Below are 18,362 nucleotides of genomic sequence, written 5' to 3' on the forward strand. Positions count from 1 at the left end.
TTATTTAAAGAAACTTACCAAGTAAAAGAAAAAGAGCAAATTTCTTCTTTTTCTAATATGTTTTTCAGGCTGACAACCCTAATGAAGAACACTATAGTTGCTCAGCAACAAAACAAAGAGAAGCTTTTGTGGCCAGAGAAAAGACAAAACCACTTATTCCAGAGATATGTTTTATTTATAGTGAGGAGAACACTGAAAACTATCCGTCCAATGGCTTTCTTGAAGAAGATGGAACAAGTCTGCTGATTTCGTGTGCGAAGTGTTGTGTACAGGTCCATGCAAGTAAATATAATTTCTTGACTTCAAATATTGAATGAGTGCTCTCACAAGCAGGGCCATTTTAAGCATATCCTCTGCAGGGATCACTCTCCTCCCACAGAGGCTTGGGAAGGAAGCTGCAGCCTGCCAGCCATATGGTTGGCGGGGCGCAGCTTCCATCCTAAGCCTCTGTGGGGATCACTCTCCTCCCGCGGAGGCTTGGGAGGCAATCTGCATGCCCGCCAGCCATATGGTTGACGGGGCACAGCTGGCATGTGTGTAGGGAAAGGGGAGGCCGCCAGCAAAGCCGCGCAGCTGCCCCACTCGCTGGGGCGCCCCTGAGAGGCCAGTGCCCTGGCGCAATGCGCCAGTAAGCCCAATGGGAAAGATGGCTCTGCTCACAAGCAAATACAGTGGTACCTCGGGTTACAGACACTTCAGGTTACAGACGCTTCAGGTTACAGACTCCGCAAACCCAGAAATAGTACCTCGGGTTAATCACTTTGCTTCAGGATGAGAACAGTTATCGCGTGGTGGCGGCGCGGTGGCAGCAGGAGGCCCCATTAGCTAAAGTGGTACCTCAGGTTAAGAACAGTTTCAGGTTAAGAACGGACCTCCAGAACAAATTAAGTTCTTAACCCGATGTACCACTGTAGCCCTGCTCAGTTTCTGAGTACAACTGGGGCGAGTTGCACAACCCACCTCGAGCTGGCTACCTACCTCAGTTCTGCTCTCACAGGTTGTGACTGCCTGCCTCACTCCCTGTGTCTGGCTGACAGGCAACCTCACGCACACGAGGCTGTTGGTCAGCTGTGACTGGTGCTTCTCCTACTGGAATGACAGACAGCCTCATGCAGCTGGAGAAGCATGGAGGCAGTCATGCGCCCTATGCAAGCAGCATTGGGGTGGGCAGCCAGTTCATGGTAGGCTGTGCAACACGCTCCAAGTCTGCTCAAAGAAACTGAGGAGGACCTCCTCAGTTGTGCATAGGGGCCACCAATGTGGTACCCATGGGTGCCACTGTGACCAATAGCACCTGCGAAAGGTCTCAAGAGATATTGCCTTAAAAATCCAATGCATAAGAGATAGCTCTGTTTGCACTGACTCAGCCTCTCCTTCAACATGTCCACATTTTATTGGGTGCCAACCCTCCCATCTGTTTTGAACTCAGATCTCTGTGAGCAAGCATGGCAGCTGTTCCGGTGCCTTTGATGTAGTGGCTGATGGGGGCATGGCTGCACCAATTTGTGGTCATCTCTCTCTTTTTTTTAGATGGGACAGGCATTATACCACTTGCCCACAGCAGCCATTTTGTGTTTTCCCATGACTGCTATTATATGTCTGGCAGGGGTTGGTTAGGTGGACCCCCACCAAGGGTGCAGACCCAGGGCGGTGCAAAAATCCCACCTGCCCTGCAGGGGGAGGACCCTCCCTAGTTGGTCGGCAGCAAGGGAAGTGGGCACCGATTAGAAGAGTGCAAGGGATGCGGGGTCCTTACCAAGGGCACAAGGGAGCCTCTGATGACTGGTGCCCACAGTACTTCCTCAAAATTCCAAATATGCCCACTGACCCCAAAATGATAGCAACCCCTTTCCTGGTTTTTTGATATAGGGCACCTACACAATCAAACTCCTAAGCTACTTTCACAAATAAGGGTATATAGACTGCAGTGTTAATCACCATGCTACACCAGCTCTCTGTTATGGAGAGTTATTGCTGCAGTGTTCAGATTGTATTTTACCACCTGGAAAAGTAATTGGGATTTCAAAGCTGCCAGTCTAGCATAGTGAAAAGATTGTTAAAGATAACAATGCTGGTTTTAGGAATGAGAACTGTTGGTATCATAGGTGACCTTCCAGCAGCCAGTATAACTGCTAAGCTTACTGTTGGAGAAATGCTCGTTCTTTACTTTTTTTAATCACACACTATGCAAATGTAGTATCTTTTTTTAATAGCTAGCTTGTCTGTTTAGCTAGAAAGATAATGAAGTACAGAATCTGTTTATCATCCTAGCTCTCTCTTATTATAGGTTGCTATGGTGTTCCTTCCCATGAAATCAATGATAGATGGCTATGTTCTCGATGCAAAAGAGGAGCCTGGACAGCAGTAAGTTATGCATTTTATTTAGTTGTTGTTCACAGTGAAGACCCAACTAAACCTCCTGATCGTATGTGAAAGGGACATAAAAGCGCATTCTGCCAACCATAGCTGAGAGAAGAATTCTTATTTCTGTTTTAACTATCTTGTTATGGTTCAAATTGAATTTCTGATTGCATACTAGTACGTGGTAAATAAGATATGTGGTATAATGTCAACAGAGAAAACAACCGACAATTAATCTCTTATCTGGAGAGAAAAAATCAGAAACGAATCATTTGCCCCTTCAGGCTTTTCTATCAGCTGTAATGCTGCCACTGCCAGACGGACAAAGAAGGTGCAGAACTTCCTGGTACTTCTCATCTGCCTTGGCATGGGACATCATTGTCTAATTGCTGAACACTGCACAACTTCTTTCAATACTGCAGAGGCATGTCACCCTGAAAAGTGGGACTACTGATAATATCTGCCCTTGTCTCTACGGGGGTTGATTGAAATTTTAGGGACGATCAGCATGCATGTACTTGATCAGAGTGGATGCCAAATGTACAGATACCAGAGTACCAGACTAAAAACTATTGCTGTGTTAACGCTGCAGGTAATCTACTCTTGCAGGGCCATTCATCCAACAAACTTCCTAGACATCATCTCGCCCTGTTCTGACCACAGTGTGCCATACAGACAGATATTGTCGGCAGCAGAGGGCTGATCAAGTACATGCATGCTGAGGAAATGGCTTCTTAATAGAAGCTTTCAATGAATAGCTTCTTAATTGTCCCTTAAACAGCCTTTTCTAATTGTCACGGTGTCAGGCTGTGCAGATATTAACAGTTTAAAATGCAGCCAGGTCATTTGTTTTCTCAATTTGGTTGGAAGCTGGGAGAAATGCAATATTTCATAAGAAATTACAGGACAGATGTGGAATGTGGTTATCATGTGTACACTACTTCCCAAACCAGTGGTGGGAGCAGACTGGATATAGAGTGAACCATGTTTTCAACCTCAGTTTCTCTTCCTGCAGTGAATGGGAAAGCTTTAATACTTGCTGATTTCATTACATTTTTTCCTTTTATTTTTTAATGGAAATGAGTGCCGATCTGCTATTGTTTTAAAAAATGTTGTGAAACCACTAATTGAAGCCTTCCTGTCACAGGAACAAAAACGGACTGTGCAGCAATTGAGGTTTCAATCCTAAACTTACTTTCTAGTTGTGGGGTAAGAGAGTTGAAAAAGGTTTCACATCTAGCAGCCAATGGTTTCAGATAGTACATGGGTAGACGAGTCTACAAAGCCTGGGGCACATATTTTCACAGCCCCTCCAGTGGCTATGGTGGCTCATTTACCAGAAGTAATGTATTTAATGTTAACTCTGGAAGCCTATATTCAATTTTGACCAAACCAAGCCTCCTAGAGCAAAATACGCATCATATACATGGTGCCTGGGAGTGGCCGCTGAGACCACATAACACCGGTTTTGAAAGACCTACATTGGCTCCCAGTACGTTGGTGCTGACCTTTAAAGCCCTAAATGGTCTCGGCCCAGTATACATGAAGGAGCATCTCCACCCCCATCGTTCTGCCCGGACACTGAGGTCTGGCTCCGAGGGCCTTCTGGTGGTTCCCTCACTGCGAGAAGCCAAGTTACAGGGAGCCAGGCAGAGGGCCTTCTCGGTAGTGGCACCCGCCCTGTGGAACGCCCTCCCACCAGATGCCAAAGAAATAAACAACTATCTGACTTTTAGAAGATATCTGAAGGCAGCCCTGTTTAGGGAAACTTTTAATATCTTATGAATTATTGTATTTTAATATTTTGCTGGAAGCTGCCCAGAGTGGCTGGGGAAACCCAGCCAGATGGGTGGAGCGTAAATAATAAATTATATTATCATATACATCATATACCATTGATAATCTATCAAACTATCATCCATACATGCAGTCGCAGGCAGGATTTGAAATATAAGCAGTGGATCTTTATATGATGATGAGTTTTGGAATATCTTTGGAGGCGTAATAGAAAGTGTGTGTGTGTGTGTGTGTGTGTGTGTGTGTAGTTGTGGGGAATGGCAAGTTTGACCTTTGTGTTACCTTGGAAGCGGTACAACTGATTATCTGTTTCATATTTTTTTATATTTAATTGATTGAAGTATGTTGCCTATTTATATTGTAAGTCTTATTCAGACTCTGGTGCATGACAATGAATGAATGAACAGGTGGTCCAACTACTACAAAACCCTGTAAAACCACTTGACTGTATACATAAATAGGATGAGTGTGCACACTGCAGTCAACATTACTTCTACCATACCACTTTCTGCTCTCGGGGGAGATAGACACTCTAATCTATCTCCAGCCTAAATGAGACATCTCCCTATTCCCCGAGGGGTTGGTGGCACAAAACTCTCCCTGTGTATATGTTGAGTGAATTTTTTTCTTAACTTGATAAATTATAAGAGAATCAATCATGTGCAAGTCTGTGTATGTACAATTTTCAGAGATTCTTTGCAAGATGGGCACTGAATTCAGCTTTCATTCAGCTTGTAACAAACAAATTCCTAGCCCCAAGAGTAATGAGAAGATATGGGCAATTCCTGATGACAGCTCAGAAATTAAAGGGTTTGCTCTTTTTCCTATTTTATCCTAGCATTTCCTATTTTGTAATAATAATCTTGTGTTCCCATGACTTTCCTTAACCAGCACTCCCCACCCCAAACTCTCTAAGACTTTTTGATGGCCATCCTATCTCCTACTTGAACTGGGAACATTGCCAAACATCAGCAAGAAAGACTATAGAGAAGTTTTTCAAAATACATACATTTTGACTTCCTCTCACCTCCCATCAGCCTCACCATACTAGAATATATTGTTACTTCTCACACCAGGGTAATTTCTTACTATTTTATGAAAAATAAAAGAGAAAGGTAGAGTGAACAGGTTGGAGGAGTAGATAATGTAAGCAGGTTTCTCCCCCTATTTTTTTAGATTCCTTGTAGCTGTTGGTAAAGAACAAAACAGCAGGTAGCAGATATGGTGTGCATATTAACCAAGGCAGGGAAATAAAATGGCAAATACCAATTTGGAACAGATTATTACAAAAATAGTGATTCACATATATAGGTAGTTCAGTGTTTGCTCGGTGAATTGCTATTAAAATGTGCCCAGAGTCAATTTCTGTATCTGTAATATGTTTTCATTTTAGCAGGGTAGGCATTCTTTCCAGGCAAAATTGAATTTTTCCTCTCTTGCTGGCCACCAGAGAAAATTGTGAAAGGTTCCTTATCAGGCAATCAGAAGTTCCAGGACTTATAAAACTGCTTTTGTTGCAGCTCCTGCAGAGTTGCGGGTGGGTGTAAAGGGGAGGGGGAATGGCAAAAGTCAATCCCGGGAACTGACAGGGTGTCTTTTAAGTCAGAACGTAATTATCAGTTCAGTTCAGTGAACAGAGTTAGACAGCACGGCTGCTTTAGCAACAAGTTTGCCGGTTTTCTTTCAGCGAAGGGACAGGTGTGGCGCCTCAGCATTAGCAACGACAATTAAAATGAGTTTCATTGTGTGGGCAGTCTGAATATGTTCAGCGTGGTAAGGGCTGTCATGAACCCAGATCTGTCTTGACTGACAAGGTTTTTGCCTTCTCAAATTAGAACGCAGTCCTGGAGAGATGTTGTATACTTAATATGGCCTTAGGGTCACTTGTTTTAATGCTGGAACCTCAAATTCAAGGATGATCTATGCTACTATCTATTGTTTGTTAGTCTGGATCCGGAACCAATAAACATGGGGACCCTTTCTCATTAGTGCATGGTTGCCTACCCTCTCCAGCTTACTTGTGGAAGCCATTGTTTCATGCTTCTTCCACTCCATGTCCAAGCAGTGAGAAGTTCTGGAGGGCAGCAGTACCAGTGTGTGGCTTCCTTTGGAGAGAGAGATAATTGGAAACGTACCTTGTGCTCCATTGTTTGTTAATATATAAATATGCGGTACACATGTGTAAATTTAGCAAAAGAAAGAATATATGTTTTTCTTCTTAGTTAAATTTGCTATTTGAAATACACACACACACACACACACACACACACACAAATATAGGTGGAGCATAGGTTGAGGCAAGCAGCACAATGTTCCTACCAGGCCTACCACCTCTCATCAGATCCCTAGAGAGAGAGACATCATATGCCCCAAGGTGCTTTCAGCAAATATTGTGCCTCTCTCTTACAGTGTCAAAAGAGCTCCTGTTGCTTCTCTCTCTCTCTCTCCCTCTCTTTCTCTCTCTCTCTCACACACAATGCACCTATCTACGTTCATACACTCCTCTCTTAGGTGAGGTGTCTCAAAACCCTCAATGTTCAGATTTGAAAGATCTCCAGTTATCTCCAAAGGATAACCTGCCATTGAGAAAACATCAATCGCTCATCCTTTCCCACTAGCTAGTCATCTGTTTAACAAAAGAAAGTTGTCCAAGTACTGTGACCCTGTATATCTTTAGTTTATAATACCACAATGGCACAGGCTATTTCAGGCATTACACATATGAATCATCATTGTGAAGAAAGGGTAACCTTAATATTTGTAAAGGTAAAGGGACCCCTGACTATTAGGTCCAGTCGTGGCCGACTCCGGGATTGCGGCGCTCATCTCGCTTTATTGGCTGAGGGAGCCGGTGTACAGCTTCCAGGTCATGTGGCCAGCATGACTAAGCCGCTTCTGGCGGACCACAGCAGCGCACGGAAACGCCGTTTACCTTCCCACCAGAGTGGTACCTATTTATCTACTTGGACTTTGATGTGCTTTCGAACTGCTAGGTTGGCATGAGTAGGGACCGAACAACGGGAGCTCACCCTATCGCGGGAATTTGAACCACCGACCTTCTGATCGGCAAGTCCTAGGCTCTGTGATTTAACCCACAGCACCACCCGCGTCCCTTAATATTTGTAGCCGAGACATATTTAAGGGGAAGAACAAGGAAGTAAAAAATCCACAAACTAACAGCAACAAAAAGCACAGATGTTGGAAACAGGTAGAAAAAAATGTTTCCTCGGCCCTAGAAGCAAACAACTATTTCCCCCCCTTGCTGTTGGTAGCACATGCAATCCAGTTTTATAAACAGACTTATTAGTTCAAGCTATAGCAAAGCTTTCTGATCACACTAGCAACGCATGCAGATCAATGACCTACTGGTCAGTCAAAATACTCAGTTTTGCCAGCGAAGATACCAAAGTCGTTTTAAGACCTGCTTTTATAGTCTAAAACTCTACTACACAATTCGAAAGGGCTGACATCATGAACTTCGAGAGATTTAAACTCAGTCCTTGGAATCACATAAATCTGTAGATTTATATTGCATTCGAAATTTTTCCTCCAGCAAACGTAGCATCAGGAAGAACAGGGAGATCTGAATTGGTGCAATCAGCTCTTGCTTTCAAGGAAATATTTATCCTTCTGTTGGACAAAGAACAATGACTTGATTAGAGGCTATAATTAGCTCAATGAGTGCTAGCCAGTTTTGAATTTGCATGGCGCAGATGCAGACTGGAAAGGCAGGAGGTAAATCTTGAGATCACAGTAGACAAGTGTGTAGCACCACTCGTGATATGTAGGATCAAACACAATTACAGAAGCATTGCTTTCTAACCCTTACTCCTCTTCCTGTTCGTGTTCATTTTAGAAGTGACAGCTGCAGATAAGCAGAATGCCAAAGTTACCTATGATTGAGTACTTTGACTTCCTATAGCCATCACCCCAGGCATTCCCTTCGGCAAAGCTTGCAACACCTCATTTCAACCCCTGCATCATTCAGGATGTGTCACACCCACTCATAAGATTATGCACATTTTTATGTTAACTCTGCACTATTTGCTGTGTGACTAATAATAATAGTTGAGACAGAAGAAGAGTGACATTGAATCCATCTTTGTTATGGCGCCGCTTAAACAACAACAGAAAAGGTGGATGCATCATCCCAAGAAATGAAAAGACCCAAAGAGGTTTAATAATTCATCTGTCTTGCACTTGAATGCGAAACTATATCCTCACATAGCTTCTTGATTGAGAATAAATGCCTCATTAATCTTAAAACATTTTGAGCAGAAACTGCTAGTAAAGTCAGGAAGAATAATGACTGACATTTGAGGGAATGTTGCATACTGTACAACATGTAGGATTGAAAGTGTCCTTCTGGCACACTGCTCAAACAGCGAGCGCCTTAGTTTTATTTCACAAAGCTAAAATGCTTAGAGGAAAATAAAAATATAAGAAGCTAATTATGCTAAATATAACCAAGTGACTGAAAATCAGCCACATGGTTAAAGTAAAGAACCACTACCTTTAATGTCCTTAGCTATTTTCAAAAAATAAAATAAAAATCATTTGCTCTTCATGATACCGAGCAGAAGGTACGAAATGGTGAATATAAACAAAACATCTTCAGCTCCTTAAAATAGTAAGGGAACAATGCCTATAATAAAACAGAATTCTAAAAATAAAATCCCCATTTCTAATTTTGAGAAGAGTATTAAAAAAGACTTCAGCCTATCAGCTTCCAGTCATTCTCAAAAGATCCTCAGATGGCTCCTAATTTGGTACTGGGGCAAACAACTGTATGCATCAACTAGCTTTTTAGCAGTATGGTGGAGGGACAGAAGAAATTTTTGCAAAAATGGCTTTTTATACAGAAGAGTCTCACCTTTTCCACTGACTAAAGAAAAAGAATCTTGGCTTTTACTCCATGTGGGAAGGGAAAATAGGTAAACTGGCATGAATCCCAGTTAGGACAGTCAAGCACAGGGGTGGCAAACTAAGGCCCAGGGGCGGGATGCCCCCCCCGGCTCATAAATCTGGCCCCAGGCTCTGCCACCCGCTCGGTGAGTCCCTGTGCGCTGAAGACTCCTCGCCGTGTGGGGACTGACTTCTGCGACGTTGGCACGGCTTCTGGGCGGGTAGCGACACTGGCGCAACTTCGGATTGGCTGCAGGAAGCTCCTGCAGCCAATCTGAAGCCTCAGACAGCTCTGGGCAGGTGGCGACGCTGGTGCCGAGACACGCTCCTGGGCGCGTGCAGGGTGCGTTCCTCCTCCAGGTCTGGAGACAGCTGTGGGACCGACTTGCAGGGTATTTATATTTTTCAGAATATAGTCCAGCCCCCCACAAGGTCTGAGGGACGGTGGACTGGCCCCTGATGAAAACGTTTGCTGACCCCTGGTCAAGCAGCTCAGGGCAACACAAGAATGGGCCTTTTCTGCAGTGGCTTCCCCTTTGTGGAATGCTCTCCCCAGGGTGGCTCACCCGGCACCATCATGACGTATCTTAAGGTGCCAGGTGAAAGCATTTCTCTTCAACCAGGCCTTGGCTGTCAAACAATCAGTGGCCTTTTAAATGCGTGTGGGATATTATTCTTATTCATTATGCATTTTGTGTTTTTATGTTTTAAACCACCCTGTGATCTTTGGATGAAGGGCAGAGTAGAAATGTAATTAATAAGAATTCTCAGAATTGTGGTATGATGCAGATGCAGTGAGAATCCGAGGAAAACACATACAGAATGCTTTCCAAACTGGTTACCCATGCAATCCCGCTCTCCTTTTGACTGTATTTTCAGCATCAGAAATGTTGATAATGTATAAATGAACATGATTTGGAGGCAGAGGGGTTTTTTTGTTTTTTTACTTTACTGCTAAAATGTAAGTTTCTGATAAGGACATACAGTGTCGTCGTCAAAGAAACACTGATGTACAACAAATCTCCTAAAGAATTCTAAGCTATGAGAATGGTATCGAGTTAACTTTTTAGACAGATGGCCATATATTGTTAAGAACAGATCATATGCTACCTTTCTCTAGTATGGCATTACTTCCTGCTTATTCTAACAGAAATGCTTCAAATGTATTGGTTTTTTTTGAAAGGCATAATAATTATGCTATTAAAGGGACCCAGTTGACATGTGTCAGGACAGACTGTTTGAAACTACTCTGTTTCTTTCTTCACTTGCAGAAGATGAGACTGACTTTCAGCCCATATAGAATGTGGGTTAAAACAAGAAATTGTACATTTTAAACAAAGAGTTTAAGACAATTTTTATGTAATCTTTCTTAAACACACACACACACCCCTTCTGAAAATACCAATGGAATTACCACCATTTCTAGCAGAATGAAGTCAGTGGGGACAACCTTGTGAAAACGTCCTTCTGTCTACTATATTTAAGGTTATGTCAGCTTTTCCACTGCAAACCTGTTTACAGAAAGTGATAACAGATCCATAAAGTTTCATTCCATGCTGTAGGCAAATACACACAATCGGTAGGTTGTTGGAGGGCCCCCCTCAAAGAAAGCCCCAAAGACTGCTTATTTATTTAATAGAATATAGTAAGACACAGAAAATATTTCATCACTAGGATGGTTTCTGAATTTTTCTTCTCGTGCAGCTGCCAGAAAAACAATTGACAAAAAATAAAATAAAAATAAAATCAATTTGCTGTGAGAATCATGCTTACTTGTTTTTTTTTTTTGTGTGTGTGCTCATTTTAATAGACTCTCTGCACATTTACACTCCATAAACTTCATAGCTTTTAATGAGGCTATTTAAGTTGAAGATTATGCTCAGATATAATCACTATAGCATGTGCTTGATGAGGAGATGACCTTCTGACCTGATCTGATAAGATAGGCTTGTAGAGAAAACTGAATCTATTCTGCAGTACTTGAAAAGGATGCACCTTTTAGGAGCACTTATCTGACAATGATAGCAATTACGAAGGTCAGGGCTTTTTGTCATGGGTGGCAGAGGTAGGTTGCCTTAATACACAATTAACTGGATACGTAATCTGTCACTTCTCGTCTTCCAAGCATACAAAATACATTTGCCCGACACACACACACACACACACACACACACACACACACACACACACTGCCCCAGCCACTCTGGGCGGCTTCCAACATATATAAAAACATAATAAAACATTAAACATTTAAAAACCTTCCCTATATAGGATTGCTTTCAGACGGCTCAGGAGTCGGATAAATCCATACCATCCAACATTTCTCCAGTGAAAATAGGGACATTCTAAGGAACATCTTAAAGGGACGTAGGTGGCGCTGTGGGTTAAACCACAGAGCCTAGGACTTGCCGATCAGAAGGTTGGCGGTTTGAATCCCCGTGATGGGATGAGCTCCTGTTGCTCAGTCCCTGCTCCTGCCAACCTAGTAGTTCGAAAGCACGTCAAAGTGCAAGTAGATAAATAGGTACCGCTCCGGCGGAAAGGTAAATGGCGTTTCCATGCGCTGCTCTGGTTCGCCAGAAGTGGCTTAGTCATGCTGGCCACATGACCCGGAAGAACTGTCTGCAGACAAATGCCGGCTCCCTCGGCCCGTAAAGTGAGATGAGCGCCGCAACCCCAGAGTCGGTCATGACTGGACCTATTGGTCAGGGGTCCCTTTACCTTTACTAAGGAACATCCTAAGGGACGTTTCAGGGTCAAATCAGAAACTGGGATGGCTTCTCTGAATCAGGGATGTCCCTCGGAAAATAGGGACACTTTGAGGGTCTGGCGGATGTGGTAAAGACCTCGTGGTTTAGTGGTGAGGAGATCTATGGTCATTTTAGTGAGAGCAATTTCAAAGGAGTGTAGAGGGCAGAATGTAGATTGTTATGACATGTATTGGCACAGGGAAGCGGCGCCTGTAACTGCAAAAATAATATTCTTTCATTTGGTGACTTTTGCATAGTGGGATTTCAAGCATCTCAACTAACCCTGAGAATTGCACATCTTTAATAATGCTTGTAACAGACAACTAGTTGAGAAACTAGCTTCTTTCCTGTTGTCTTGCTCAGAAGCTTCTCCACTAGTGTATGAATCGTAATGCTGATGCAGCAGTGATAAAGCATAATGCTTCTCAGCAGAGTTTCAGTATGGCTACACTAGAGCTTACACCTGTATATGGATTACAGCACCTCATTATGATAACGACTTAGATAGAAGAGAGAGAATACATAGAAGAGCAACAAATATTAAGGAAGGATTAAAAATGGCTCTGTTCATGGATAGCTAGGGGAGTTTAACTGCATACAGCTTGGAGGAAAGGAGATAACAAGAGAATGTGATAAGAACCTGCAAATATTTGAGAGGGACTAACAGAGGAATGCGGGATGACTTACAGCGGCTGAAGCAACGTAACAAGAATTGGTGTTTTAAAGTTAGCAACATGAAAAGCATAATCTAGAATAATTATGTTTACCATGTGGCTTAAACATGGAATGATAGTATTGGTTCAAGTCACAGGTTCGTTAATGCCTTATATGGTTTTCAGTATCTCTTAGAAGTTACAGGTAGTGAGAAGAAAATCCAGCTCTTTTTCCTCTGCTGAGCAATGTATCTACACTTACAGCACAATCCTATTTGAAAATAAATCCCACTGAGTTTAATGGATCTTATTTCCAAGAAAGTGGGTATAGGATTGCAGTTTTTATATGTTTCATTTGTATACAGGTTGTTGGTTTGTTTGTTTTTAGATATAGCAAAGGGCTATTGGGTGTACAAGGCTGCATGAAAACTGAATTTCCTATTTTCACATACGATTTGGAGAAATCCCTCTCATTAGATCAGTTCTTTTAGGCTTAGTTACTACTGCTGCTTTCCCTGTGGCCAAGTGTATAAGACAAGGCTGAAGCCCAAAGCAAAATTTAGGTAAGGAGGTAATGGCACCCAACTGGATAAAATTAAGAGGTAGGCTGTAAGAATGTGATACAGTGGTACCCCGCAAGACGAATGCCTCGCTAAACGAAAAACCCGCAAGACGAAAGGGTTTTCCGATTTTTAGAGGCTTCGCAAGACGAATTTCCCTATGGGCTTGCTTCGCAAGACGAAAGCCCATAGGGAAATCTCCTGGGACAGCGGGGAAACGCAGCGCACCTTCTCCTCTGTTCCCAGACCTGTCCTGAAGGCTTGTGGTGGGAGGTCCGGGAACAGAGGAGAAGGCGCGCAGCGGCTCTCCAAGCTGCGGATAGCAGCCTGCTGCCCCGCACGAGGGGCGCTCTTAAGCAGAGCGCCTCTCGCGCGGGGCAGACATTCACAGCTTGGGGAGCCCTGCAGGACTTCCCCGCAGGGCTCTCCAAGCTGCGGATAGCAGCCTGCTGCCCCGCACGAGGGGCGCTCTTTAGCAGAGCGCCCCTCGCGCGGGGCAGACATTCGCAGCTTGGGGAGCCCTGCAGGACTTCCCCGCAGGGCTCTCCAAGCTGCGGATAGCAGCCTGCTGCCCCGCACGAGGGGCGCTGTTAAGCAGAGCGCCTCTCGCGCGGGGCAGACATTCGCAGCTTGGGGAGCCCTGCAGGACTTCCCCGCAGGGCTCTCCAAGCTGCGGATAGCAGCCTGCTGCCCCGCACGAGGGGCGCTCTTTAGCAGAGCGCCCCTCGCGCGGGGCAGACATTCGCAGCTTGGGGAGCCCTGCAGGACTTCCCCGCAGGGCTCTCCAAGCTGCGGATAGCAGCCTGCTGCCCCGCACGAGGGGCGCTGTTAAGTAGAGCGCCTCTCGCGCGGGGCAGACATTCACAGCTTGGGGAACCCTGCAGGACTTCCCCGCAGGGCTCTCCAAGCTGCAGATAGCAGCCTGCTGCACCTATCCGCAGCTTGCAGAGCCCTGCGGGGAAGTCCTGCAGGGCTCCCCAAGCTGTGAATGTCTGCCCCGTGCGAGAGGCGCTCTGCTAAAGAGCGCCCCTCGTGCGGGGCAGCAGGCTGCTATCCGCAGCTTGGAGAGCCCTGCGGGGAAGTCCTGCAGGGCTCCCCAAGCTGCGAATGTCTGCCCCGCGCGAGAGGCGCTCTGCTAAAGAGTGCCCCTCGTGCGGGGCAGCAGGCTGCTATCCGCAGCTTGGAGAGCCCTGCGGGGAAGTCCTGCAGGGCTCCCCAAGCTGCGAATGTCTGCCCCGCGCGAGAGGCGCTCTGCTTAACAGCGCCCCTCGTGCGGGGCAGCAGGCTGCTATCCGCAGCTTGTAGAGCCCTGCGGGGAAGTCCTGCAGGGCTCCCCAAGCTGCGAATGTCTGCCCCGCGCGAGAGGCGCTCTGCTAAAGAGCGCCCCTCGTGCGGGGCAGCAGGCTGCTATCCGCAGCTTGGAGAGCCCTGCGGGGAAGTCCTGCAGGGCTCCCCAAGCTGTGAATGTCTGCCCCGTGCGAGAGGCGCTCTGCTAAAGAGCGCCCCTCGTGCGGGGCAGCAGGCTGCTATCCGCAGCTTGGAGAGCCCTGCGGGGAAGTCCTGCAGGGCTCCCCAAGCTGTGAATGTCTGCCCCGCGCGAGAGGCGCTCTGCTTAACAGCGCCCCTCGTGCGGGGCAGCAGGCTGCTATCCGCAGCTTGGAGAGCCCTGCGGGGAAGTCCTGCAGGGCTCCCCAAGCTGCGAATGTCTGCCCCGCGCGAGAGGCGCTCTGCTTAACAACGCCCCTCGTGCGGGGCAGCAGGCTGCTATCCGCAGCTTGGAGAGCCCTGCGGGGAAGTCCTGCAGGGCTCCCCAAGCTGCGAATGTCTGCCCCGCGCGAGAGGCGCTCTGCTTAACAGCGCCCCTCGTGCGGGGCAGCAGGCTGCTATCCGCAGCTTGGAGAGCCCTGCGGGGAAGTCCTGCAGGGCTCCCCAAGCTGCGAATGTCTGCCCCGCGCGAGAGGCGCTCTGCTAAAGAGCGCCCCTCGTGCGGGGCAGCAGGCTGCTATCCGCAGCTTGGAGAGCCCTGCGGGGAAGTCCTGCAGGGCTCCCCAAGCTGCGAATGTCTGCCCCGCGCGAGAGGCGCTCTGCTTAACAGTGCCCCTCGTGCGGGGCAGCAGGCTGCTATCCGCAGCTTGGAGAGCCCTGCGGGGAAGTCCTGCAGGGCTCCCCAAGCTGCGAATGTCTGCCCCGCGCGAGAGGCGCTCTGCTAAAGAGCGCCCCTCGTGCGGGGCAGCAGGCTGCTATCCGCAGCTTGGAGAGCCCTGCGGGGAAGTCCTGCAGGGCTCCCCAAGCTGCGAATGTCTGCCCCGCGCGAGAGGCGCTCTGCTTAACAGCGCCCCTCGTGCGGGGCAGCAGGCTGCTATCCGCAGCTTGGAGAGCCCTGCGGGGAACTCCTTCTTCCCCCGCCAGCCTTCAGAAAAGGTCTGGGGACAGACTGTCCCCGGACCTGGTCTGAAGGCGGTTTCCCTAGGAACGCATTACAGTGGTGCCCCGCAAGAAGAATGCCTCGCAAGACAAAAAACTCGCTAGACGAAAGGTTTTTCCGTTCGCGATTTGCCTCGCAAGACGAATTTCCCCTATGGGCTTGCTTCGCAAGACGAAAACGTCTCGCGACTTTTTTTCTTTGACTAAAAACAAAGACATGTTTTGTTTATAAAGTTAATTTATTTTCCCTTAAATTTTCGAACTGCTCTTTACAGTATGTGTGACTTTAAAGAGCAGTTAATAAACTGTTGTTGTACCAAATTTGGCTTTGTTTGGACTTTTTTTGACCATAGGAACGCATTAATTGATTTTCAATGCATTCCTATGGGATTTCGTGCTTCGCAAGACGAAAAATTCGTTAGACAACAAAAATTGCGGAACGAATTAATTTCGTCTTGCGGGGCACCACTGTAATTGATTTTCAATGCATTCCTATGGGAAACCGTGCTTCGCAAGACGAAAAACTCGCAAGAAGAAAAAACTTGCGGAACGAATTAATTTCGTCTTGCGAGGCACCACTGTACTCTAGAAAACACAAGTGGAATAAATCTCCTGCTCCTGCAGCTGGCACCCATAAGGAAAAGCACCAACCACTTAAGAATTAATACTCAAAAAAGAGAAATCAGCTGTGCTTACCTGATGTGCAACTCTGGCTCTGTTAATAGAACCCTTAAACTCCTTTAGGTCTGCCAGCTCTAAGGAAGATGTAAATATTGCACCTATATGGTTGGCCAACATGGAAAAACTTCATTCCATAGCCATTTGATAGAACTAGATGTGATGTAAGAAATCTCTGATAAGGATTGCCTGCTATTTGCTCAAAAATTAATAGCACTTCCTGGCAGATAAATCAGAATGAGTATGTGGAACTAGTGGAAGGGAGATGTTAAATCCCAAAAAACTGCCAGGGAGGGGAAAATCCAGGTAACTACTGCAGGGGGAGTATTATCAGGAGAACATGGGGTAGAATACCATATTTTTCGCACCATAGGACGCACTTTTTCCCTCCTAAAAAGCAAGGGAAAATGTGTGTGCGTCCTATGGAGCAAATGCAGGGGGGAGGCAGGCGGGAAAAGCCCCCAAGAGCCGCACACAAGCTCCGTGCGCTCTTGCGGGCTTTTCCACAGGAGGGAGAAGGGACTGACTGGCCGCATCAGTCCCTTCTCCCACCTCCCAGAAAAGCCAGGAGAAGCCATGATCTCTTTAAAGGGGTTGCGCGGTTTCTGCGGGCTTTTGCGAGAGGTGAGGGAATCCCCCCACCTCCCAGTAAAGCCAGAAAAGCCCTGCGCAGCGTCTCCCGGCAAGGAGAGGCTGCATGGAGCTAAAGGGGAAGCCAAAACAGCGAGCAGGATCCATCCCGCCCCCTGCCTTGGCTTGCTCCATAGCTGTGCGCAACCCCTCCGGCAAGGAGAGGCTGCACGGGGCTATGGATTCTTTAGCCCTGCACAGCGTCTCCCGGCAGGGAGAGGTTGTGCGCAGCCTGTACGCTACTCTTTGGGATCGGGGGGGGGGATATATTTCCCCCTTGATTTCCCCTCCCTAAAAACTGGGTGCGTCCTATGGTCCAGTGCGCCCTATGGTGCGAAAAATATGGTAAATATCCTTCCCAAAATGACATTGCCTTTACTTGATTTGACCTTTCAACCTCTGGTGCCTATGTTGTTTTTTTAAAAAAAAAATCATGAGAGATCCTAATCATTTGCTTTGTGTCTAATATGCCACATTACCAAACTTTTTTGCTCGTTCCTTGTGAAACAGATCAAAGCCCTTAGACGTGTGTCCATATTTCACTTCTCTTCCATAACCTTTTGCCTGCCCCTTATTCAGTGCTTGTGTCACCCATTCTTTCTCTCCCTGCATAAATTAAATAAAAATCACCACTCTCCATCCAAACCTGCTAAGTAACTTAATCTTCTACCTACCCTCCCAACCTATATCATTTCTCCCTTCCTTTGTAGCATAGTACAAGAGATGCACTATAGTGATCTCTTCTTCTGTATAGATTTCTCTGGAAAACGATTCTGTATAGATTTCTCTGGAAATTGACTAGTATCCTCCCTTGTAAGCTTTGGCTTCACGTAGGCTTTACCTTTCATTTACTATACCTTTCATTTACTATATGCAGTTTTCAGCCTTTAGAAGAATGCCCTTGGCTTGCTAAATTCTCAAAAACAAAACAAAAAACAACAACACTCACCATCTTTCTGCAGGGACCTTATTTTAAAACATTTTGAGTACCTCAGTACCAGGGAGCTTAATATGACAAAATTCAGCCCCCCCCCCCAAGAATCAGTCAATTACACTCCTAATTTTTTATACCTTACATCCAGGTGTGTAACAATAGTTTTTAGCTAATTTAGATTAATTCTCTCTTTTTAAAAATTTCTTTTGTAGGAATGCTGTCTGTGTAATTTGAGAGGTGGAGCGCTCAAGCAGACTACCAACAGAAAGTAAGTGAATTCTACAGCAAAGCACGGGGGGTGGAGCAGGATTGGGCTTGGGAACCAAATTTTGTGTTTCCCCATCCTGGTGGACCATTTTGACAGGTGGATGGCTCCTCTCCTGATGTCACCATGATGTCAGGTGACCCATCTTCAAATTAAAGAAGGGGGGGCATGCTCTTAAATGCCTTCCTGGTTGTTCTTCCTTTGCAGCCCGGCTGCAAAGAAAATTCTCAGATGAAACTATGGCTTTCAGTCAGTGCTGCAGTGCCCAACTTTTTGCACGGATCAGCTGTATTTTGAAGCTCCCAGATGGGAACTCAGGGAACTCTTGTCCTCTCTCTGCTTCAATATCAATATGTGGTTGTCATGTATCAGCTACATGTGCACCCACCCTAATTTTTTAAAAAA

The 18,362-nt window shown here is 46.0% G+C and overlaps 1 protein-coding gene across 7 annotated transcripts in view; it reads left to right on the plus strand.

Annotated features, from left to right (window-relative positions):
• The window catches only part of KDM4C (lysine demethylase 4C), a gene marked incomplete at its 5' end in the record, with an annotated part of 188,174 nt that overhangs the window by 108,971 nt on the left and 60,841 nt on the right, over window positions 1-18,362 (plus strand). For all 7 annotated transcript variants that reach the window (XM_083482243.1, XM_083482240.1, XM_083482245.1 and 4 more), the window contains 3 exons: window positions 69-282; window positions 2,288-2,364; window positions 17,905-17,960. In XM_083482243.1, coding sequence (XP_083338369.1) covers window positions 69-282; window positions 2,288-2,364; window positions 17,905-17,960 — 347 coding nt within the window. The remainder of the gene's footprint in view (window positions 1-68; window positions 283-2,287; window positions 2,365-17,904; window positions 17,961-18,362) is intronic.

This window comes from Podarcis liolepis (genome assembly GCF_965112155.1).
Source record: "Podarcis liolepis genome assembly, chromosome: 17".
Classification (NCBI taxonomy): domain Eukaryota; kingdom Metazoa; phylum Chordata; class Lepidosauria; order Squamata; family Lacertidae; genus Podarcis; species Podarcis liolepis.